General features: G+C 40.8%; 2 protein-coding genes across 8 annotated transcripts in view; one reads left to right on the top strand and one right to left on the bottom strand.

Moving 5' to 3' along the window:
* Window positions 1–4356, bottom strand: part of pphln1 (periphilin 1) — a 150744-nt gene extending 146388 nt beyond the window's left edge. For 2 of the 6 annotated variants that reach the window (XM_080190731.1, XM_080190736.1), the window contains exon 1: window positions 3609–3757. The gene's annotated coding sequence lies outside the window, so the exon portion shown is untranslated. Of the gene's footprint in view, window positions 1–3314; window positions 3334–3608; window positions 3758–3886; window positions 3931–4269 lie in introns of those variants that run through there. The other 4 variants (XM_080190732.1, XM_080190733.1, XM_080190734.1 and 1 more) reach the window with 4 other exon arrangements.
* The window catches only part of zcrb1 (zinc finger CCHC-type and RNA binding motif 1), a 57982-nt gene continuing 40975 nt past the window's right edge, over window positions 3946–20952 (top strand). The window contains exons 1-2 of one of the 2 annotated variants that reach the window (XM_080190744.1): window positions 3946–4070; window positions 16768–16886. In XM_080190744.1, the coding sequence (XP_080046870.1) occupies window positions 16803–16886 (84 nt within the window). In that variant the 5' untranslated portion in view covers window positions 3946–4070; window positions 16768–16802. Of the gene's footprint in view, window positions 4071–16767; window positions 16887–20952 lie in introns of those variants that run through there. The other variant, XM_080190745.1, reaches the window with a different exon arrangement.

Below are 20952 nucleotides of genomic sequence, written 5' to 3'. Positions count from 1 at the left end.
TTGTGAGCCTAGCCAAAGAGAAAAAGGAAGCATTTGTCAAGGCTAGGAGGCAGGAAACACACAAACTAAGTGTGGAATACAAGGAAAGTAGAAAGAAACTTAAGCATGGAGTGCTAAAAGGGGTCACAAAAGGTCATGAGCCAGCAGGATTAAGGAAAATATAAAGAGCAGCAGGATAGCAAGGGAGAGGGTTGCCCATTCAAGGACAGGGAAAGGAATCTATGTGTGGAGCCAGAGGAAATGAGCTTGGTATTAAATGAATACTTTGCGTCTATATTCACCAAAGAGAAGGACTTGGTGGATGTTGAATCTGGGGAAGTGTGTAGATAGTTTGAGTCATGATGAGATCAAAAAGGAGGACATATTGGGATTCTTGATAAACATTACAGTAGACAAGTCCCCAGGGTCTGATGGGGTATACCCCAGAATACTGAGAGAGGCAAGGGAGAAAACTGCTGGGGCCCTGAAAGAAATTTTCATACCCCCACTGGATACAGGGGAGGTCCCAGAGAATAGCCAATGTTGTTCCTTTGTTTAAGAAGGGTATCAAGGATAATCCAGGTGAGGTAATGCGTTTTGGAAGGTCTAATTCAGAGAGGAAATATACAGTAAATGGCAGAATCCTCAGAAGTATTGATAGACAGAGGTCATTGTAAGTGGCGATGCAGATGGAGAAGGTAGTCAAGAAGGTATATGGCATGCTTACCTTCATTGGCCAGGGCACTGAGTTTAAAAATTGGCAAGTCATGTTGCAGCTTTTTGGACCTTAGTTAGGCCACATTTGGAATATCATGTTCAATTCTGGTTGCCACACTACCAGAAGTGTGTGGAGGCTTTGAAGAGGGTACAGAAAAGATTTACCAGGATGTTGCCTGGTATGGAGGGCATTAGCTACGAGGAGAGATTGCTTTGTTCTCACTGCAGTGAGGTTGAGGAGGTGACCTGACAGAAGTCTACAAGATAATAAGGGGGCAGGATGAATAGTCAGAAGCTTTTAACAATGTTGGAAGAGTCAACTGCTAGGGTATATAGGTTTAAGATATGAGGGGCGAGGTTTAAAGTAGATGTACATGGCAATTTTTTTATTATTTCACAGAGGGAGGTGGATGCCTGGAACTTGTTGCCGCGGGAGGTAATGGAAGCAGATATGATAGTGACTTTTAAGAGACGTCTGGAGAAATACATCAATAGGATGGGATTGGGGGGATATGGTCTCTGGAAGGATAGGTTTTAGTTCAGTTGAGCAGCATGATCAGTGCAGGCTTGGAGGGTCGAATGGCCTGTTTCTGTGCTGTAATGTTCTTTGTTTGCTCTATTCTCTTTCCACAAATGTTGTCAGACCTATGATTTTCCAGCATTTTCTGTTGTCGTAAGCCAGGACCCAGGCTAATCTCCTGGGGGCACAGGTTCAAATTCCAGCACAGGAGCAATCTAAATTCTATTATTAAAATCTAGAATGGAAAGCTAGTCCTAGCAATGGGTGTCATAAACTACCTTTTAGGGAAGGAAATCTGTCCAGCTTACCTGGTCAAGCCTATGTGTAACTCCAGACCCAATGTGGTTGGCATTGGTAGGAAAGCTAATAGAACGCTACAATTTGTGAGGACAATTGATTACAAACATCTGGTGGCTGTGTTTCAATCGTACAGGGCATTGGAGAGGCCACGTTTGTATTTACAGTATCAGTCTCCTCATTTAAGAAAAGATGGTAAATGTGTTTGAAGCAGCTCAGAGAAAGTTTACTGATCTATTTCCAGGAATTGGCGGGTTATTTTACAAGAAAAGGTTGAAGACGTTAGGTTTGCATCCATAGAGTTTATAAGTGTAAGAGGCAATTTAATCAAAACCTTTAAGATCAAGGGGGATTAACAGGATGGATGTGGAAAGGATGTTTTCACTTGACGGAGAATCTAGAACTGGGGGAACGGGGTCACCGTTCAAGAAATAACAGCTTGCTCATTTAAGGCAGATTTTTTTCCCTCAGGAGGGTCATGAAGCTCTAGCACTGTCTTCCTGAAAAGGCAATAGTGGAAGCAGAGTCTTTGAATAATTTTATGGCAGAGCTAGATAAATTCTAGATTAAAGTGGGGAGGCGGGCAAGAATCTGAAGTTACAGAAAAGATTTACCAGGATGTTGCCTGGTATGGAGGGCATTAGCTACGAGGAGAGATTGCTTTGTTCTCACTGCAGTGAGGTTGAGGAGGCGACCTGACAGAAGTCTACAAGATAATAAGGGGGCAGGATGAATAGTCAGAAGCTTTTAACAATGTTGGAAGAGTCAACTGCTAGGGTATATAGGTTTAAGATATGAGGGGCGAGATCAGCAGGCTTCATGGTCTGACTCCTGCTCCTAACACGTATGTTTATATGTCCTCTTAACTGTCCCTTAAAATGGCCTATTAAGTCACTCAGTTCAAGGATAATTAGGGATGGGCAATAAATGATAGCCTTCGTCACATCCCATTAATTTTCTTTCAACCGAAACAAAAGTGATTGAGAGCGTGAGTATTGTATTATTTGCTGTACGGATCATTGAGGGAGACGGTTTTGGGGATGGCTTTTAGCGAGCGGGGGTGAAGACTAGCTAGTAAAACTAAAACTATCAGTCTTGTGACCATCATAAATGGCTGAATTCCTGTGCTGCTATACTGTAAGAGATAACAAATGTGCCCAAATGACTAGTTGCGACACAGTAACACGATCATGACAATGAAGCAGATATCTGATATCGGGTTGCTGAATGAAACTCTATCAAGAGAAACAAATAAACCATCAGATTGTTTAAAATTGAAATATTTTGATGTTCTGATGTTGGATTTAAGAACAAATAAGGCATCAGTCGTTCAAAATTATCTCAGGAATAAAACCAAAACGAAAGTTATAAATCCAGGCAGGCTGCTCCATCAAACATCAAACCCAAAGAGATGCGGGTTACCCGCCTCCTAAAGCTCTGCTGTACAAATGGTCTCTCTCATCTCGGCTCCAGTGCAGCCAGGAATCAGACGGATGGTGGTAGGAGGAGGAAAGGAATAAAAAGCTGGTTTCTCGGGTTCCGCTGTCATCTGTGTATTGAAGAGCACTCGAAACCACTTGGCACAGATGGCCAAATGACAGCCGCCTTTGGTCTGAGCAACACTACAAAGAATTGAACATGTCGAACCGCGAACTGAAAGTACTGACCCAGGAAATCCCATCACCATTAGCTTACAATAACACCGAGGCCTAACTAACGGGAGAGCGAGCGGGGGTGTCGCCCAAACTACCTAACCCACCCAAACCATTCTGGCAAGGGCCAGAGCAACCGTCTGTCTGACCATAACCCGCCCCGGCCCACTCATTCGGAGTAAAAAGCCGGCCTGGAGTGAAGCGATGGGCCAGCGAGAGCAACCACGCGGGATGTTGCCAGGGCGACGCCCGCCTTCCGCGCGGGGGGGGGGGGTAGGGGAGGAGGAGGCCGTTGGTCGCGCGTGACCAAACCACCCTCACTCAGAGCTTTTCAAACCTTCCTCTCTCCAACCGAATCTGCGGCGCGAGAGCCGCCAGTCTTTAACCGCTCGCTCAAAGCCACCGTCTCCCTCAATGATCCGTACAACAAACAAAATACTCACACTCTCAATCACTTCTGTTTCAGTTGAAAAAAAATCCACCGATTTAATGTTCGAAGAACCGAGAGATCTAATCTAATTCTTGCTCGCTTCTGACCTAGTACCGGATAAGTCCCTCCCTTTTTTTCCCTCTCCTGCCCGCCTCAAGTCAAGGAACGTCAAACACGAAAACAAATGGCCGCCCGCCCACTGCGGTTACCAGGCTGCTGTTGTTTGACGAATCAACATATAATTGCATCAGACCTGTCTCATCGTCAACTTAAAATAGAAACCTCCCCTACACTTTTTGAAGCGGATCCCCAAGCATTTTCCTCTGTTTGGCCAAGGAAACTTCAAGTCTCGCGCGAGGGGGAGGAGAGATCATCGGCAGCAACATGGCGGCTGTGCTGCTGGCTGGATGTGTTGGTAACAGAGTTACCTAAAATGTGAAGGGAAGGCATGAATCTGGCGGGGCAATAAATCCAGGTAAAGAGTCCGGAAGTATATATTTCACTTAATGGTTGCTTACAAACATATCCCTGATTAATCTTTGCACCTTAAGCGAGGTAGGCATTGTAGCCAGGTGATGAGTTGGATAGTGAGAACATCGGTTTTCGTGTTTTTTCTTCTCAGTGAAAACAGACCACTTAAAATGACGTCTGCTTAATCCAAATTGGAGCCTTACCTTAAAAGTAATCGAGTCAATTTACGGATCTGATTGAAAAATTGAATCAATCTGGGCTGGTGGCCACTGGATGGAAAGGTCTTGAGGTATGTTAAGTTGGCCACAAGTAATTTATTGGGTACACGTTACACTGCGGGGTAGTTTTCCTTAGTGAAGTGTCAGCTCTTGTTGTTTGTGTACTGTTGGCTTCGTGACTTGAATATTTTGAGATTGAGTATGTGTTTCTATTGGGCATTTTGTTTTACTGACATTGATGTACTGCATACAGTACTCGAAGCTTTTTGCCAAGTTCACAGCTACACAGGAATCTCCAAGAAGATTTCTGGTAATGAGCTTATAGCTTGTGTTTTGGGTTGACTTCACTGAGGATGAAAATTTATGTAAAATTTCAAGGTATTCCTGTCATAAAACAAAAACTTAAGTGGCAAACGCAAATGAGAGTTCATAATACGTGCCAGTAATTATACTTTTGCCACAAATCTTGGTAATGGCAGGACTTATTAATGAATTTAGAGCATCCAGTTATGTCCTAATCAGGAATAAAAATAAGGTAGATTAATTGTGACCAATAGCAAATATGCAGCTTTTAATTGAAGGGTCAGAGCTGATTTTCAGATTTCCAGCATATGCAGTATTTTGCTATTGTCTTTCAGAAAATTTTGACCCTCATACCATAAAATCAGTACTTTATTTTTTATTATCTGACAAATGGTCAGATTTTATTATCTGCAAATGGTTTCACCCATCTCATCAGTAGCTGTTTCTACATTGAAGACACTATAGAAGTGTTTTTGCTTGTGATTACTGATGGTAGCATGAGTCGCAAAAACCCAGCTTGCAGGTGCAGCAGGTGGTCAGGAAGGCGAATGGGATGCTGGCCTTCATAGCGAGGGGGATTGAATATAAAAGTAGGGAGGTCTTGCTGCAGCTGTATAGGGCATTGGTGAGGCCGCAGCTGGAGTACTGTGTGCAGTTTTGGGCGCCGCACCTGCGCAAGGATATTTTGGCCCTGGAGGGAGTGCAGAGGAGGTTTACTAGGCTGATACCGGAGTTGAGGGGATTGAGCTATGAGGAGAGGCTGAATAAACTAGGCTTGTACTCGTTAGAGTTTAGAAGAATGAGGGGAGATCTCATTGAGACGTATAAGATGATGAATGGGATGGATAGGATAGAGGTGGAGAGACTCTTCCCGCTCAAAAAAGACAGTAGGACTAGGGGGCACAGCCTCAAGATAAAGGGGAGGCGGTTTAGAACGGAGTTGAGGAGGAACTTCTTCACTCAAAGGGTGGTGAATCTCTGGAATTCTCTGCCCGTTGAAGTGGTGGAGGCTGCCTCGCTAAATATTTTTAAGAAGCGGGTTGATGGGTTTTTGATAAGAGAAGGGATTGAGGGTTATGGGGAGAGGGCGGGAAAGTGGAACTGAGCCACGACAGATCAGCCATGATCTTATTGAATGGCGGGGCAGGCTCGAAGGGCTAGATGGCCTACTCCTGCTCCTATTTCTTATGTTCTTATGTTCTTAAATATGTAACTGCAGGTGCTGCTTGGCTATGTAGACCTGGAAGGTTTAATCCAACACTTTGCCTCTTTTCTTGGGAAAATAAGAGGGCAAAACACCAGACACTTTTATTAGTATTAGAACATACTTGTGAACCTGAAGTGAAGAACAGTTCGTATTCAGATTTGAAATCCTCTCAATACTTCAATGTGTAAGCTGTCAGATAAATGACTTCAAAAGTTCAAGTAGATTTTAAAAATGGAGAGAAGTAACTGGTGAGAATTGGCAAAGTTTTGCAAAAATGAAGGTGCTCTGGCTTGGATGCACTGGAGAAATGAGAAAATAAAGTGCATCGATGAAACGTGTGTGACGATTGTTAGAAATTTCACTCTTGGGCTAAAGTTTGTTTAGCTGATTTTGATACATATGACTTGCCTGTGCTAGTGACTGGATTCTTCTGAGTTTGGAGATTACATTTTGGAATTGCAAAATGAATCTAATTTTAGTGCTCAAAATTATGAAAGCACAGAACTATCCACACTTCATTACATATTTGCTACTAAATGTCAGGGAAAAAATGCTTCTGAGATAGGAAGTTGAGTAGATAGAATGCATCAGCTCCAGAAGGTTGGAAACATTGCAGACTTTCTAGAGAACAAGGAGTGTTTTGGTAGTTGACACAAATTGATATTCTAGCATGTGATACCAAGACACATAAGTAGACTAGACTTCTTCAGTCAACAGACAGTGACTAATGGAAAGTAATTCTTGTTTGAATTCTTTGTAGCGGCATCCCCTTACTACTATTCTCATTCCATTATTTTCTTCCAGTTGGTGGTTCCTGCTAGTTGCGGTTCTACGGGTTCCAACAGCTCAGTCTTTGTTCCTCAAATTGAACTTGGCAGGTGATCAGACAGAGTCTGAACCTGCCTCAAACAGTACCTATGGATATATTTTCTGACAGAGATTTGCTGGATAACATCTAGGGGTGTAAACGTTTGTTGACATTTCTTGACCAGGCCAAGTCATTCTTGTCCATCTGTTATAATTCAGGTCAGAAACTCGAGTGTTCGATGAAGTCCATCTGGATCATAAGTTTTGCACTTTGAATTTGGCTAGGGTGAGCATGAGATATTTCACTTCGTATGATTCAAATGACCTACTAAGGAGCTTTTATGAAACAAAGTTTATTTAAGTATATAGTCAATATGTATAGAAAAACAGCAGTAACGTTTACCAACTATAAACACGAAAAAAAAGTTGAATAAACAGTGAATATAGGAAATGTCCCAATCAAACCAATCCCATACACAGACCTTTTTCCACAGGTTTAATACAGCAAGGTCCTTTGGTTGAATGTTGCAATTCTCTTGAGACTCACACAGACAAGCTTGGAGTCAGAACAGCTTCCCAACATGCCAGGAAGACTCTAGTCAAGCCAACCACTGACAGCAGATTTTCTACTTCAGGAAGGCCAGGAACCTTGCTTCCAACTAAAAGCAGAATTTCCAAAACTAGGGAGAGCGAGGGAGACTCTGCTTTCTGGCTTGATAGTCACCCACTGCTAAACTAAAACTGAAAATGAATCCTTAGTTTTTTTTTTCTGGGGAGGAACCACCTGACTTTGGTCAGTCAGTTTTTCCCATAACAATGCAGGGTCATAAAACAAATTCCAGAAAGTACCTGAGGCCTATAGTAAAAATAAACAAAACCCCATTGAGCCATTAAAGGAGCACTAAAAGGTCTTCTCCAACCCAGCAACAATTTAAAAAAACAACTGAAGTTATGATAGCTGCAGAGAACATGATTTTTTTTAAAAAAATTTAAAGATACACTCATATCACCCATCTTGTCAAAGGTAGAAACAAGCCAATGTTATTTGACTTTTTATTAAGAAGTCTTGAAAATTCACAATTCAAACTTCTCAGCCCTTCAGAAAGTAAACCAACTTCTTTTGCTGAAGTGTAGCATTTTATCCATAAAATACCTAAGCTGCATTGTTTCCCTTTATATTTCATGTGGGTGATAAATTGTATTTAATACTCTACCCAGTCTATTTGGAAGCTTCTTATCATTTTTTTGTTCCTTAATTTGGGTTGAACTTTCAAAAGGGTTTTCGGTTTTCTTACCAATCCACCTAATTAATTGTCTGTTGAGGCAGATATTGAGTTTAAATCATTGTAGTGTCTGAAAAGATCATGAAATCACAACACAACAACATGGCTTAGTATGGAAGATCAAACTCAAACTGCAGACCTTTTGGAATTAATGCTGGATGAATAAATGTTTACAATTGACTTGAGAGCTGAATGTATATAGATATGCTTTGGCTCTAATTTTTTATCAGATACTTGGTATAAATTGTTTATATATTTGGATTGAGACTGATTTTCATTTTTATGCAAGGAAATAAAATAATAGAAGTTCAGGCAGACTACTATGAAAAATTAAAGCCTGTGGGATTGTGGTAGTGTCATGAGGTGGATAGAAAGCTGGTTAGCAGATAGGAAACAGAGTTCGCATAAATGGGTCTTTTTCCAATTGGCAGGCAGTGACTAGTGGGGTACCACAGGAGTCTGTGTGAGGACCCCAACTATTCACGTTGATTTGGAAGAGGGAACTAAATGTATTATCTCCAGATGAGCTACGAGGAGGATGCAGAGATGACTCGGAGTGATTTGGACGGGCTAAGTGAGTGGACATATGCATGGCAGATGCAGTGTACTGTGGATAAATGTGAGGTTATCTATTTTGGTAGTAATAAAAGGAAGGCAGATTATTTTTGGGTGTAAGTTGAGAGAGGTGGAGATTCAATGAGACTTAGGTGTCCACCAACATCAGTTGCTGAAAGTAAGCATGCAGGTACAGCAGGTAGTAAATAAGGCAAAAAGCCTTCATTGTGAGAGGATTTGAGTGTAGGAATAGGGATGTTTTGCTGCCGTTGTTGGTGATGCCACACCTGGGCCAGCGTGTGCAATTTTGGTGTCCTTATGAAGAAAGATGTCCTTGCTAAATGAGGAGACATTAAGTTGGTTAGGATTATATTCATTGGCGGGGATCTTGGAGAAACTTATAAAATTCTAACAGGATTAGAAAGGGCAGATTCAGAAAGAATGTTCCCAGTGGTTGGGGAGTCCAGAACTAGGGGTCATATTTGAGGATAAGGGGTAACCTTTTTAGGACTGAGGTGAGGAGAAACATCCTCACTTAGAGAGTGGATGAACCTGAGGAAGTCACTACCACAGAATGTAGTTGAGGCCAAAACATTGTGATTTAAAGAATAAATTAGATACAGCTCTTGGGGCTAAAGGGATCAGAGGTTGGAGGTGGATGGGCTGGAAAGGTGGGGTCAGGATACTGAATTTGATGATCGGCCATGACCATAATGAATTGTGGAGCAGGCTCAAGGGGCCAAATGGCCTACTCCTATTTCTATTTTCTATGTCAACTTTTTACCAACATTGAATGGTGACCAATCCAATAGACACATTGAGGTTATGATTAGCAATGAGGTGCTCTACCTTCAGAAAGGATTTAAAGGCACAACTGAAATGTTACTTTCTACTTGTTGACAGTCGTGGTTGGAGCGTACAACTTGGTTACCAAACAGTGCTGTTCAACGTAAAGAAAATCTCCTAAAATTAATGTGAATCACAGTGACTGTGATGTATGGTATTTAAGAAAGAAGTTTATACAACACATTTCACTTCCTGAAGAGAACAAACAAAATTTTGATGAAGTGCAGCCATTTTCCTTATGGAAGCTAATATAGCAGCCAATTGTGCATACAAGCGATCTGACAGATATAAAGATTTGCATTTTCTCTAATGCCTTTCACAACCTTGGTATTCCAAAGCACTTTACAATCTATGAAGTTTTTCTGAATCAGTCACTGTTGTAATATAGAAAACACAGCACTTTTCATTTCTGTAAATTCCCATAAACAGCAACATGATTACTCAATAATTGGCTTTTTGTAATGTTGATTGAGGGCTAAGTATTGACCAGCACACTTGGGATAACTTCCTTGACCTTCTTTGAAATATCACCTATATTATAGAAACATAGAAGATAGGAGCAGGAGGAGGAGGCCCTTTGGCCCTTCGAGCCTGCTGCGCCATTCATCATGATTATAGCTGATTGTCCAACTCAATAGATTAATCCTGCGTTCTCCCCATAACCTTTGATCCTGTTCACCCGAAGCGCTACATCTAGCTACCTCTTGGATATATTCAATGTTTTGGTATCAACTAGTTCCTGTGGTAATGAATTCCATAGGCTCAGTACTCTGTGGATGAAGAAATGTCTCCTCATTTCCATCCTAAGTGGTCTACCACGAATCCTCAGACTGCGACCCCTGGTTCTGGACTCCCCCACCAATAGGAACATCCTCCCTGTCTAGTCCTGTTAGAATTTTGTAAGTCGCTATGAGATCGCCTCTCATTTGTGTGAACTCCAGTGAAAACAATCCTAACCTCGTCAGTCTCTCCTCATTCATCAGTCTCTCCAGCCCTGGAATCAGCCTGAAAATCTATCATTTACCATTTATACCAATCCAAACTGTTACTGTTAGCTGATTTGGGCAAGGGATGCGGGGGGGTGGGGGGTGTTGTAGAGAAAGAGAGAGAGATATGAGGAAGAACTTTTCATGTAGGGGTTGGCAATGACCTGCTGCTCACTACCTGTGACGGTTGTGGAAGCAAAACTGATTGATGACCAAAAAAGAAAATTGGGTGGACACTTGATGGAAATAAAATTGCAGGAATTCTTGAATACGGTTGTGGAACGGAACCAACTGGATTGCCTTGCACAGGCATGGTTTCAATGAACAGAATCACTCCTAATGACTAACACGAAGAGGGCAAGTATTTCTAGATTTGTTGGTAAGCAATGAGCAGAACTTGGTTTGTGTAAAAGTCAGGTAACATTTATATAGTTGTGACTATAAAATAACTGGATTCTATGCTCAACTTGAAAAGAGAAACTTAATAGAATTACTAAGACTTTGGTACAGCTAATTTTAACAGTTTGAGACTGATGACAGTAAAAACTGATGACTAGATCAAAACTATTATTGCGCTGGTGAACAGTGAGGAGTTTTTTAAAAAAAATTGGTTTTATCCAGTACCAGTAGATGGCCCTGAGGAGCAAAAATAGCAGCAATCAACAAAAGAGGAAGTCACAGATAACGTACACTAAAGGAAGGAGCATACCTTGGGGACTGGAAGTAAAATAAAGAAACAGCCAATGAAAACAAAAACTTGAGCAAGACTTGCAGAAGTGAGTTTAAAAAATATGATTAACATAGGAGGAAGTGTTGTCAGGGGTAAGTTTAAAAGTAGATGTTGATAATGTTGCAAACAAATATAAGAAAATGGCTAACCTAATACTTCATGTCAGTCTTAACAGTAGAGGAACAAATATTATACTCTAGACAAACTAATAGTGAATCAAGGGCTGGAATTCACTCAAGTTTACAAGCAAGAAAATAGTTGTAGAAAAAATAATACCACAGAAGACTGACAGATCCACAGCATGGCTTCTATTCTAGGTTTTTAAAGGAAATAGTGGGAGGTGTCACACAACTTTGAAAGATTGTCCCAAGATATCTAGATTCCAGAGTTGTCCCTTTTGATGGAAGAATGCAAACTTAAGCATCATTTAAGAGAAGGGAGAAACTGTTGACTGGTTTAAAGTTTATTTATTAGTGTTGAAGTAGGCTTACATTAACACTGCAATGTAAAAATCTCCTAGTCATCACACTCCGGTGCCTGTTCGGGTATACTGGGGGAGAATTTAGCATGGCCAATACACCTAATTAGCAAGTCTTTCGGACTGTGTGGGAGGAAACCTATGCAGACACTGGGAAAACGTGCAGACTCCACGCAGACAGTGACCCAAGCCAAGGATCGAACCCGAGTCCCGGGTGCTGTGAGGCAGGAGTGCTTACCAATGTGCTGTCCTGGTTGGGCATTTGGTGAGTCAGCAGAAAACAGTAGGGTTAATGGGTATGCACTTGAATTGGAAGGATGTAATTCATGCTGTCTTATGGTTAATGACTTGCATAATATTGTAGCCACATGTCCAAGTTTGCTGATGATTGAAATTGGTGGCAGAGTAAGCAATGTAGATGGAACTTAAAATTATACATAGAAATTGATAGATGAGTTAAGTGGGAATAACTGTGGCATTTCACTGGAATATTACCAGGGCTGTATAAATTAGAGATACATTCCCTGGAATGAAAAATGAATCTCTAGAAGGCCAAGAATGAATGACTCGCTGTTAGTAACAAGGCTGGAACAGGTCCAGGACACTATTACTCAGTGTTGCACCGGGCTCGACCCAGTTGTTATCTGCAACTTGAGCTACTCTAGGGAAATTGAAGGGGTCGAATTTAATCCCCCTCTGCTGATATTGCATTAAACTATCGGTGAGTTATCTATTAACCGGGTTTGGGGTTGTTGAATGAGAAGAGTGCTGTGTCAGTGTGTGGGACAATCGCATCTCAGGTGCTGAGTTGGCCATGTAAACCTTGAAAGGTTGAGGGGGTGCAATTAATAAGGGAGGGTGGGGGAAATTTTGTTCCCAACTCTGCTCCATGCCTACTCCCAAAATTCCAAATATGACTGTCCTCACATATTTAACTGGGCACCACTTACCTGGAGACATGCTATGATGCTAACACTGGTTTACATGCAGTGAACACAGGAAACTCCCCCTTCTTCTTGGGTATCACTGATGTGTAGGCACATGGAAAATGTTGGGGTCGCACAGTGGTTAGCACTGCTGCCTCACAGCTTCAGGGACCTGGGTTCGATTCCTGGCTTGAATCACTGTCTATTTGGAGTTTGCACATTCTTCTCGTCTCTGTGTGGGTTTCCTCCACATGCTCCGGTTTCCCCCCTCAGTCCAAAGATGTGCAGGTTAGGTTGATTGGACGTGCTAAATTAACCCTTAGTGTCCTGGGTTGTGATAGATTAGCGGGATTAACAGGGTAACTAAGCAGGGATAAGGCCTGGGTGGGATTGTTGTCGGTGCAGACTCGGGTCAAATGGCCACCTCCTGCACTGTAGGGATCCTATGATAAATAGGAGTAGGTATAGGGCATTTGGCCCTCCAAGCCTGTTCCAAAATGGCTGATCCTCTGTCTCAACACCATACTTTTGCACTCTCTCTGAACCTCTTGATACTTTTAGAATCTAGCAATCCATTTTCTGTTTAAATATGTTCATTCCCCCTGTGGTAAAGAATACCACAGGTTCAGCATCTTCTGAATGAAGAGGTTTCACCTCATCTCAGTCTTTTGTCGCCCATCTTGTGTCCTGAGACTGCCTTGTTGTGGAGCCCCCCAATCAAATGAGATAACATCCTTGCATCCAATCTGTTTAGCCTTGTCAGAATTTTGTATCTTTCAGTGAGAGTCCCTTTTATTCTTCCAAATTCCAGTGAATTCAGGTCTATGTGACCCAAACTCCCCTCATACAACAATCCTGCCATCCCAGGAACCAGTTCAGTCAACTTTTATTGCATTCCCTCTATAGCAGATATATCCTTTCTTAGATAAAGAAACGAAAACTGTACACAATACGCTGGGTGCCATCCCGCCAAGGCCCTGTACAGCTACAGTAAGAAGTACTCCAGTCCTCTTGTAGGGTTCCTATTCTATTCATTTACAATGAACTAACTAGAAGGTCAATATCCTGAACTGATCAGGTGGCTGTTATAGAGTACAAAAATGCTTTCATTTCATGACACTTTTATAATTCCGCCCATTTGGAGTGTATTTTTGTATTTCATCACAGATGACTAAAAAGTGCTGTAATTTTCCAGCCCCTCATTCTGCATTGATTTGGCTGTTTTACGCTATAATGTGTACATGATTCCTTGTCACAAAAACTTTCAGACCTTTTTATCTTTGGCCACTCTCATCCCCAATCTATGGAGCAGGTGATTTTGAATATGTGGGGCAGCGCTGTGGTTAGCACTGCTGCCTCACAGCAGCAGGGACCCAGGTTCAGTTCCAGCTTAGGTGATTGTGTGGAGTTTGCACGTTCTCCTTGTGTCTGTGTGGGATTCCCCTGGGTGTTTTGGTTTCCACCCACAGTCCAAAGATGTGCAGTTAGGTGGATTGGCCATGTTAAATTGTCTCTGTGTCAGGGGGATTAACAGGTTAAATATGTAGGGTTATGGGGATAGGGCTTGGGTGGGATTGATGTCGATGCAGGCTCGAGGGACTGAATGGCCTCCTTCTGCACTGTGGAGATTCTGATTCTATTCTAAAACCCTCTGACTAGTAGGTTTTTGTACTGGTCGGTAACTCCGTTGTATTGTATGTTTACGAGGCTAGAAGGTGAACTAGAAGGAATAGGTGTTCTGTTGGTCTTCCATTTCTTTTCGTATAAATGCATGACCAGTTTTTTTAATTATGGTGTTTTAGTCAGGGGGAATTGGAGAATCAGAACACTAAGAAATTTCCCCACTTGTTGAATAGTACCACATCCTTCAGAGCAAGCAGAGTGAGCCTAAGTTTAATATATCTCCAGTTGTTGGGTTTTTTTTCAGAGCTAAGTAATGCCAAAACTTCAGCTAATACAAAGATGCATGAAGTCAGTATCCTGGTTAATGAGGTATCTTTATTTGACCAATAATCGCTGAGAGACCGAGCGTTGGGCAGTCCAACGCCCCTTTGAAGAGAAGGCCCTAAGCATCCCAATACCATTCTGAAGTTACAATACATTTGACAGGCCAATTGTACATTTTCAAGTCACTTTTCTCACCTTCCCGTTAGTTATGGACCTGTCATCATTAGTGCAAATTAATCATTGTTAACAGTTGTCATATACCTTAGCTGATTACATTCTACTCTGACATCATGGGATTTCATTGCTCCGTGGAATCTGGATGTTTCTTGCCTCTATTGCTAGTAACCCCTGATGCTTAGCTATAGATTTCAAAGGTACTGTTCTAACCAACTCTCAATTATGTCAACGGTTGAGTCAGACAGATGATGTTCCCATGTCTGAGAAGCATTGTCTTATCATCACAAATTGAACGTTCATACTCTGGTCTTGTCTGTAATTTATGCTGATAAGAATATACACGTTCTGTGATTTTATTGTTCCAAAGAATGTGGTTCGTCTCATCAGTCTTCGTCCCATGATGCTCTGGAGCAGCCTGTCTTTTGCTAAAGTGTACAGTTTTTTAAATACCTTTTAAAATACATGTTTAAATCAAAAATACTTGTTTAAATCTCTTACAATGATTATATGTCTCTTTATGCAGACTGTACCCCTGTTATTCTGTAAGTCTGACCTGGAGTCTTTTCACTTAGTGCTTGTAGTTTAATTAGTTTTTAAAATCCCTGATTATTTTAAATTTCTCTAATACCAATAATGCACTTATTTGACAGCCCAGATTATCTCCATTGTGGGGCTTGAATTTACATCCTGAGCTGAGAGTACTACTGAGTCAAGCTGACTAGTCAAACATGATTTGGAGTAAATCTTTTTACCCTACAGATGTATACTAAGGAAGGGAAAAGTATGTCAGTTAAAAAGGAATACTTGGGGTGTTGCTAGACCATTTGTCTACAATATAAAGAACAAAGAAAATTACAGCACAGGAACAGGCCCTTTGGCCTTTCAGGCCTGTACTGATCATGCAGCCCAACTTAACTGAAACCCCCTATCCTTCCAAGGATGAGATCCCTCTATTCCCATCCTATTCATGTACTTGTCAAGACACCCCTTAAAAGTCACTACCGTATCTGCTCCCACTACCTCCCTCAGCAGCAAGTTCCAGGCATCCTCCACTCTCTATGTTAAAAAAAATTGCCTTGTACATCTTTTAAACCTTGCCCCTTGCACCTTAAACGTGTGCCTCTTAGTAATTGACTCTTCCACCCTGGAAAAAGCTTCTGATTATCCACTCGGTCCATGCCTCTCATAATCTTGTAGACTTCTATCAGGTTGTCCCTCAACCTCTGTCATTCCAGTGAGAACAAACCAAGTTTCTCCAACCTGTCCTCATTGCTAATGCCCTCCATACCAGGCAACATCCTATTAAATCTTTCCTGTACGTCTCCAAAGCCTCCACATCCTTCTGGTCGTGTGGCGACCAGAATTGAACACTATGTTCCAAGTGAGGCCTAACTAAGGTTCTATAAAGCTGCAACATAACTTGCCAATTTTTAAACTCAGTATCCCAGATGATGAAGGCAAGCATGCTGTATGCCTTCTTGACTACCTTCTCCACTTGCATTGCCACTTTCAGTGACCTGTGTACCTGTACACCCAGATCCCTTTGTCTATCAGTACTCTTAAGGGTTCTGCCATTTACTATATATACTGTGTACAGACAACCATTAATTTTGAATGATAGCTGAGGAAGATTATAACACTTTTTAAAAACTTCAGAAACCTTTGGAAGCTATTACTTTGATTTGCCAAAGTAACTTGTAAAACGAGTGAAGGTAAAATATTGGTAATATGTTTCAAAGCATTATTGTTGCTATTGTATACCCATGCCTTGTTAGTGGAGGTTTTCTATTTGCAATTGTCAAGCTTCTTGTAACCTAAAATTATTTATTAATTGGTTGAGAGGATAAACATTTAAGATAACAGTTCTATCCGTAAAACTGAAAGAATGCTACTCCACGACCCTAATTTGATATATTCTAATTTGTTCCAATTCAGTGTTCAGTAAAAGTGGGAAGATAGTCTACCCAACTTGAATAATTCATCAGCTACTGTCCAGAGCTTTGTCTCATTATTGTGAAAGCTGTTGTCTGTCTGATTTTCCATTTTCAATCCTGTAAGTGCTATTGACCCAGAAAATACAGCTGAAACTTAATTAACCTTGCTTCAAAGTGTCTTGAGTGTTACACCTACACAGACGCATGCACTTAAATATTTATCTTCCCTCTGTATAGCTACTGGCATCAGATTAAAAATTAACTATTATAACTTAGTTCTCCTTTGTGATTTTTTTTCGTTCAGTTGTTTGTGAAGGAAGATTTTTGGATTTAAGAACAATGAGTGGTGGACTGGCACCAAGCAAAAGCACGGTATATGTATCCAATTTGCCATTTTCATTGACGAACAGTGATCTGCACAAGGTAACACTTTAACTGTCATTTGCATTGTTTGAAACAGATACGGTACTCTGAACTGTGCATTTCACTCTTAGGGTTTTTTCTAATATTGCTAAGATTATGCTTTATTTATCTTGCTCTGTTGAAAGTTGAAGCGAGAGGCTCTCTCAATGCTTTTACAGTTTATCCAATGGCAAGGATGATCCCAGGAATGAACTTGGCCTTTAGAAGATTTCAAGGGGCAAATAAATAAATTTAATATTTATTTGCATCTTTTCATGTCCTCAAGATGTATCACACAACCAATTAGTTGATATATTTACTATTATTATGCAAGTAAATGCAGCAAAGATTCAAAAAAAAAGAGAATGAAAGTAATGACCAAATATGTGTTTAATTGTACTGATTGAATGAGAAATATTTGCCAGGATACCAGGAGCATACAAATGGTGCCATGAGAGCTAATAGATTTGAGTAATGCACCTTACCAATGAGTTGTGACACTGATGTCATGGTTGATTTTAATATGGTCACTGAGTAAAGTACTTGGCAGTGATAAGCTTCTCTTGGGTGCTACATCATAAAAGAGTCAACCCTTCAGGGAAAATAAAGAAAGTAACATATAAATAATTTCTGCAAATTAGATTTGAATTTACCCCCTTCAAGTGCATACTGTGTCCTCTGCTTTCACTGCTCTGGATAAGGAAAAGCAGATTGGCCTCATCTAGCCTCTTTAAAATCCTAAAACAACAATCGTTTCACCTGTCAACTTTGTTTTTCATTGAGAACGTGCCTAATTTATATAATATTCCTCATAACGCAAATATACTATCTTAATTGTTCCAGTGCCTTCTGTACCCTTGTAATAGTTGCAATGTCCTTCATGTACTTCAGTGATGAGAACTATACATGGTATTCAAAATTTAATCCCATAAAGGATTTAATGCCATTAATTACTCTTCTGTTTTGGTTCAGTACTATCCTTTTTATTATATCTCCACATTTAATTTGCTTTATTCACTACCACTGAATGGAGTTACGATGACAATCAAAATCTCCAGATGTCTTTCATTTTTAATACATATTTTTTCCCTTCAAGTAATGGCCTCTTTCTTTATTTTCTGTATATTTGAAGCACTTGTTCACTAAATTTCATTTGCCATCTGTCTGCCCAATAGCCAAATATATTCAGATCCTTCTGTAACTTATTCTGTATAGTTTAGAGGTTTTCGCCTTTATTAGCTTTGCAATAGCTTCACAGTTAAATCGAGTACACCAGGGATTTGATTTGTCCCCAAAACTGTTCAACCTATACATATCTTCAGAGACATCTACCATGATGAAACAAATGTTGATGGGTTGAATGTCAAGAACTTGAAATATGCAGATGACTACTCATTATTTATAATTTCCTGTATAGTCTCTTCTCATTCTGCAAAGTAAAAGCAAAGAGTGTGAAACACAAGGTGACCTGATTTTCAAAAGTCAAAACCAATGTACTTTAAAAAGTCTTGGGAAGGTGAGGTACCATGATGATTGACATGTTGGGTGACCAGGAGTCCAGGAGAGGGCAGTTGAAGATCGGAGGGCATATCATGCCATCTCCCAGAATATGTCCAGCCAGATTTGAGAACCCAATTCCATTGATTTATGAGTCACTAAGAAGGTCCCAATCAATTTAATTTCAACTCAATACAGACAGAAGTACAACCACCGAGTTAGTCAACATCACCTCTCTCCCTCCCCATCCCACACCCTCCCCCGAAAGTCTGAAAATTGGATGGTTAAAAAAAATGATGTTTATGCTTCCACAATTATTTCCTCCCACTAGTAGATGATATTCTCAACTGTAGTTGTTGTTTTGCCTGCTTATCTATTTATGAGGAGCAATTAAAGAAATGAGATAAGGAAAACAATTGCAGTGCAGAAATCTAATTGTACAAGAATGGAAATGTTCATGGAAGCATATGCCAGATCTGTTGCCAAGAGGATTTCAGTGAATGGTGTGATATTTTATAATTATTAGTCAGTCTTCTGTCATATTACATTGCAAATGGAAGTCAAGACCAAGTGTAGACTTCAGGTGAAGAATTAGAGGAATAAATACCAGCACAATTAATAGTCAACTTACATTTCTATTATAAATTCCTATGTCGAGATCAGCAATGAAAAACAAAAAATAACTATATCTTCTGACTGTGACAGCACTGAAGTACCTCCACTGGTTTAATTACAGAACAAGATCATAAAGTTTCCAGCAGAAATGTGATTATACGAATCTTCAATGGAAAGATGTAAATAAGAAATATAAGCAGGATTTTTAATAATGATGAGATATCCAAGTAAATGATGAAAAACATCTAGCGGTACAGTTGCAGATTTTGCCCTTTTAAAGTAGGGTTGTGTATGAAGACAGCATTTTGAGCTGTATCCCAAGTCATGCAAGTTTGAATTGCTGATGACTTTTGTGTGTCACTGGCATCTGAGAAATATTTGACTTCCATGAATCAAGACACTTTTATACAAACATTCAGAAATATAGAAACTCAATTTTTCCAATAACACATTCAAAACAAGTCATTTGAAATCTTAAAATTCAATTTTGCCTCAAAATCATAGCTGCTTCCCTGCATATTGAGACTTTATCATAGCTGTTGTATAATATCTACTTCTTTATTTACTGCTATGAAGTTTTGCAATGAAAACCTTTAAAAAATTTACAGAAAGGTTTTTGATTTGTGAAGAATGTTCGGTTTTCATTAATCTTGTACTCAGCCTATTTCATGAAGTATTTTCTTTTATGCTCCCTGTACTAAACAGGATTTCCCTGACAGAATGACCAAGGGTCATTCATACATGTTAGGGAGTGATGCTGAAGAGGAAGCAGCAGTAGCATTGGATTGGGGAACAATTGTGAATGTTGATTCTACAGAAGATTGACTAATAATTGTAAAATATATCGCACCATGCACTGAAATCCTCTTGGCAACAGATGTGGCATATGCTTCCATGAACATTTCCATTCTTGTACAATTAGATTTCTGCACTGAAATTGTTTTCCTTATCTCATTTACATAAGAACATAAGAACATAAGAAATAGGAGCAGGAGTAGGCCATCTAGCCCTTCGAGCCTGCCCCGCCATTCAATAAGATCATGGCTGATCTGTCGTGGCTCAGCTCCACCTTCCCGCCCTCTCCCCATAACCCTTAATCCCTTCTCTTATCAAAAACCCATCAACCCGCTTCTTAAAAATATTTAGCGAGGCAGCCTCCACCACTTCAACGGGCAGAGAATTCCAGAGATTCACCACCCTTTGAGTGAAGAAGTTCCTCCTCAACTCCGTTCTAAACCGCCTCCCCTTTATCTTGAGGCTGTGCCCCCTAGTCCTACTGTCTTTTTTGAGCGGGAAGAGTCTCTCCACCTCTATCCTATCCATCCCATTCATCATCTTATACGTCTCAATGAGATCTCCCCTCATTCTTCTAAACTCTAATGAGTACAAGCCTAGTTTATTCAGCCTCTCCTCATAGCTCAATCCCCTCAGCTCCGGTATCAGCCTAGTAAACCTCCTCTGCACTCCCTCCAGGGCCAAAATATCCTTGCGCAGGTGCGGCGCCCAAAACTGCACACAGTACTCCAGCTGCGGCCTCACCAATGCCCTATACAGCTGCAGCAAGACCTCCCTACTTTTATATTCAATCCCCCTCGCTATGAAGGCCAGCATCCCATTCGCCTTCCTGACCACCTGCTGCACCTGCAAGCTGGGTTTTTGCGATTCATGCACAAGGACCCCGAGGTCCCTCTGCACTGTCGCCTGCTGCAGTTTTTCGCCACGTAAGTAATAGTCCTTCCTACCATTCTTCCTACCAAAGTGGACCACCTCACACTTGCCAACATTAAATTCCATTTGCCATTTCCCGGCCCATTCGCCCAGCCTATCTAGATCCTTCTGCAGACTCTCCACACCCTCCGCACAATTTGCCGTTCCCCCAATCTTGGTGTCATCAGCAAATTTCGACACCCTGCACTCGGTTCCCTCCTCCAGATCATCTATATAAATGGTAAATAGCTGAGGCCCCAGCACCGAC

The sequence above is a fragment of the Carcharhinus amblyrhynchos genome, chromosome 6, assembly GCF_965287045.1.
Source record: "Carcharhinus amblyrhynchos chromosome 6, sCarAmb.v2.hapA, whole genome shotgun sequence".
In the NCBI taxonomy this organism is placed as follows: Eukaryota; Metazoa; Chordata; class Chondrichthyes; order Carcharhiniformes; family Carcharhinidae; genus Carcharhinus; species Carcharhinus amblyrhynchos.
This window is presented reverse-complemented; position numbering and strand designations above follow the sequence as displayed.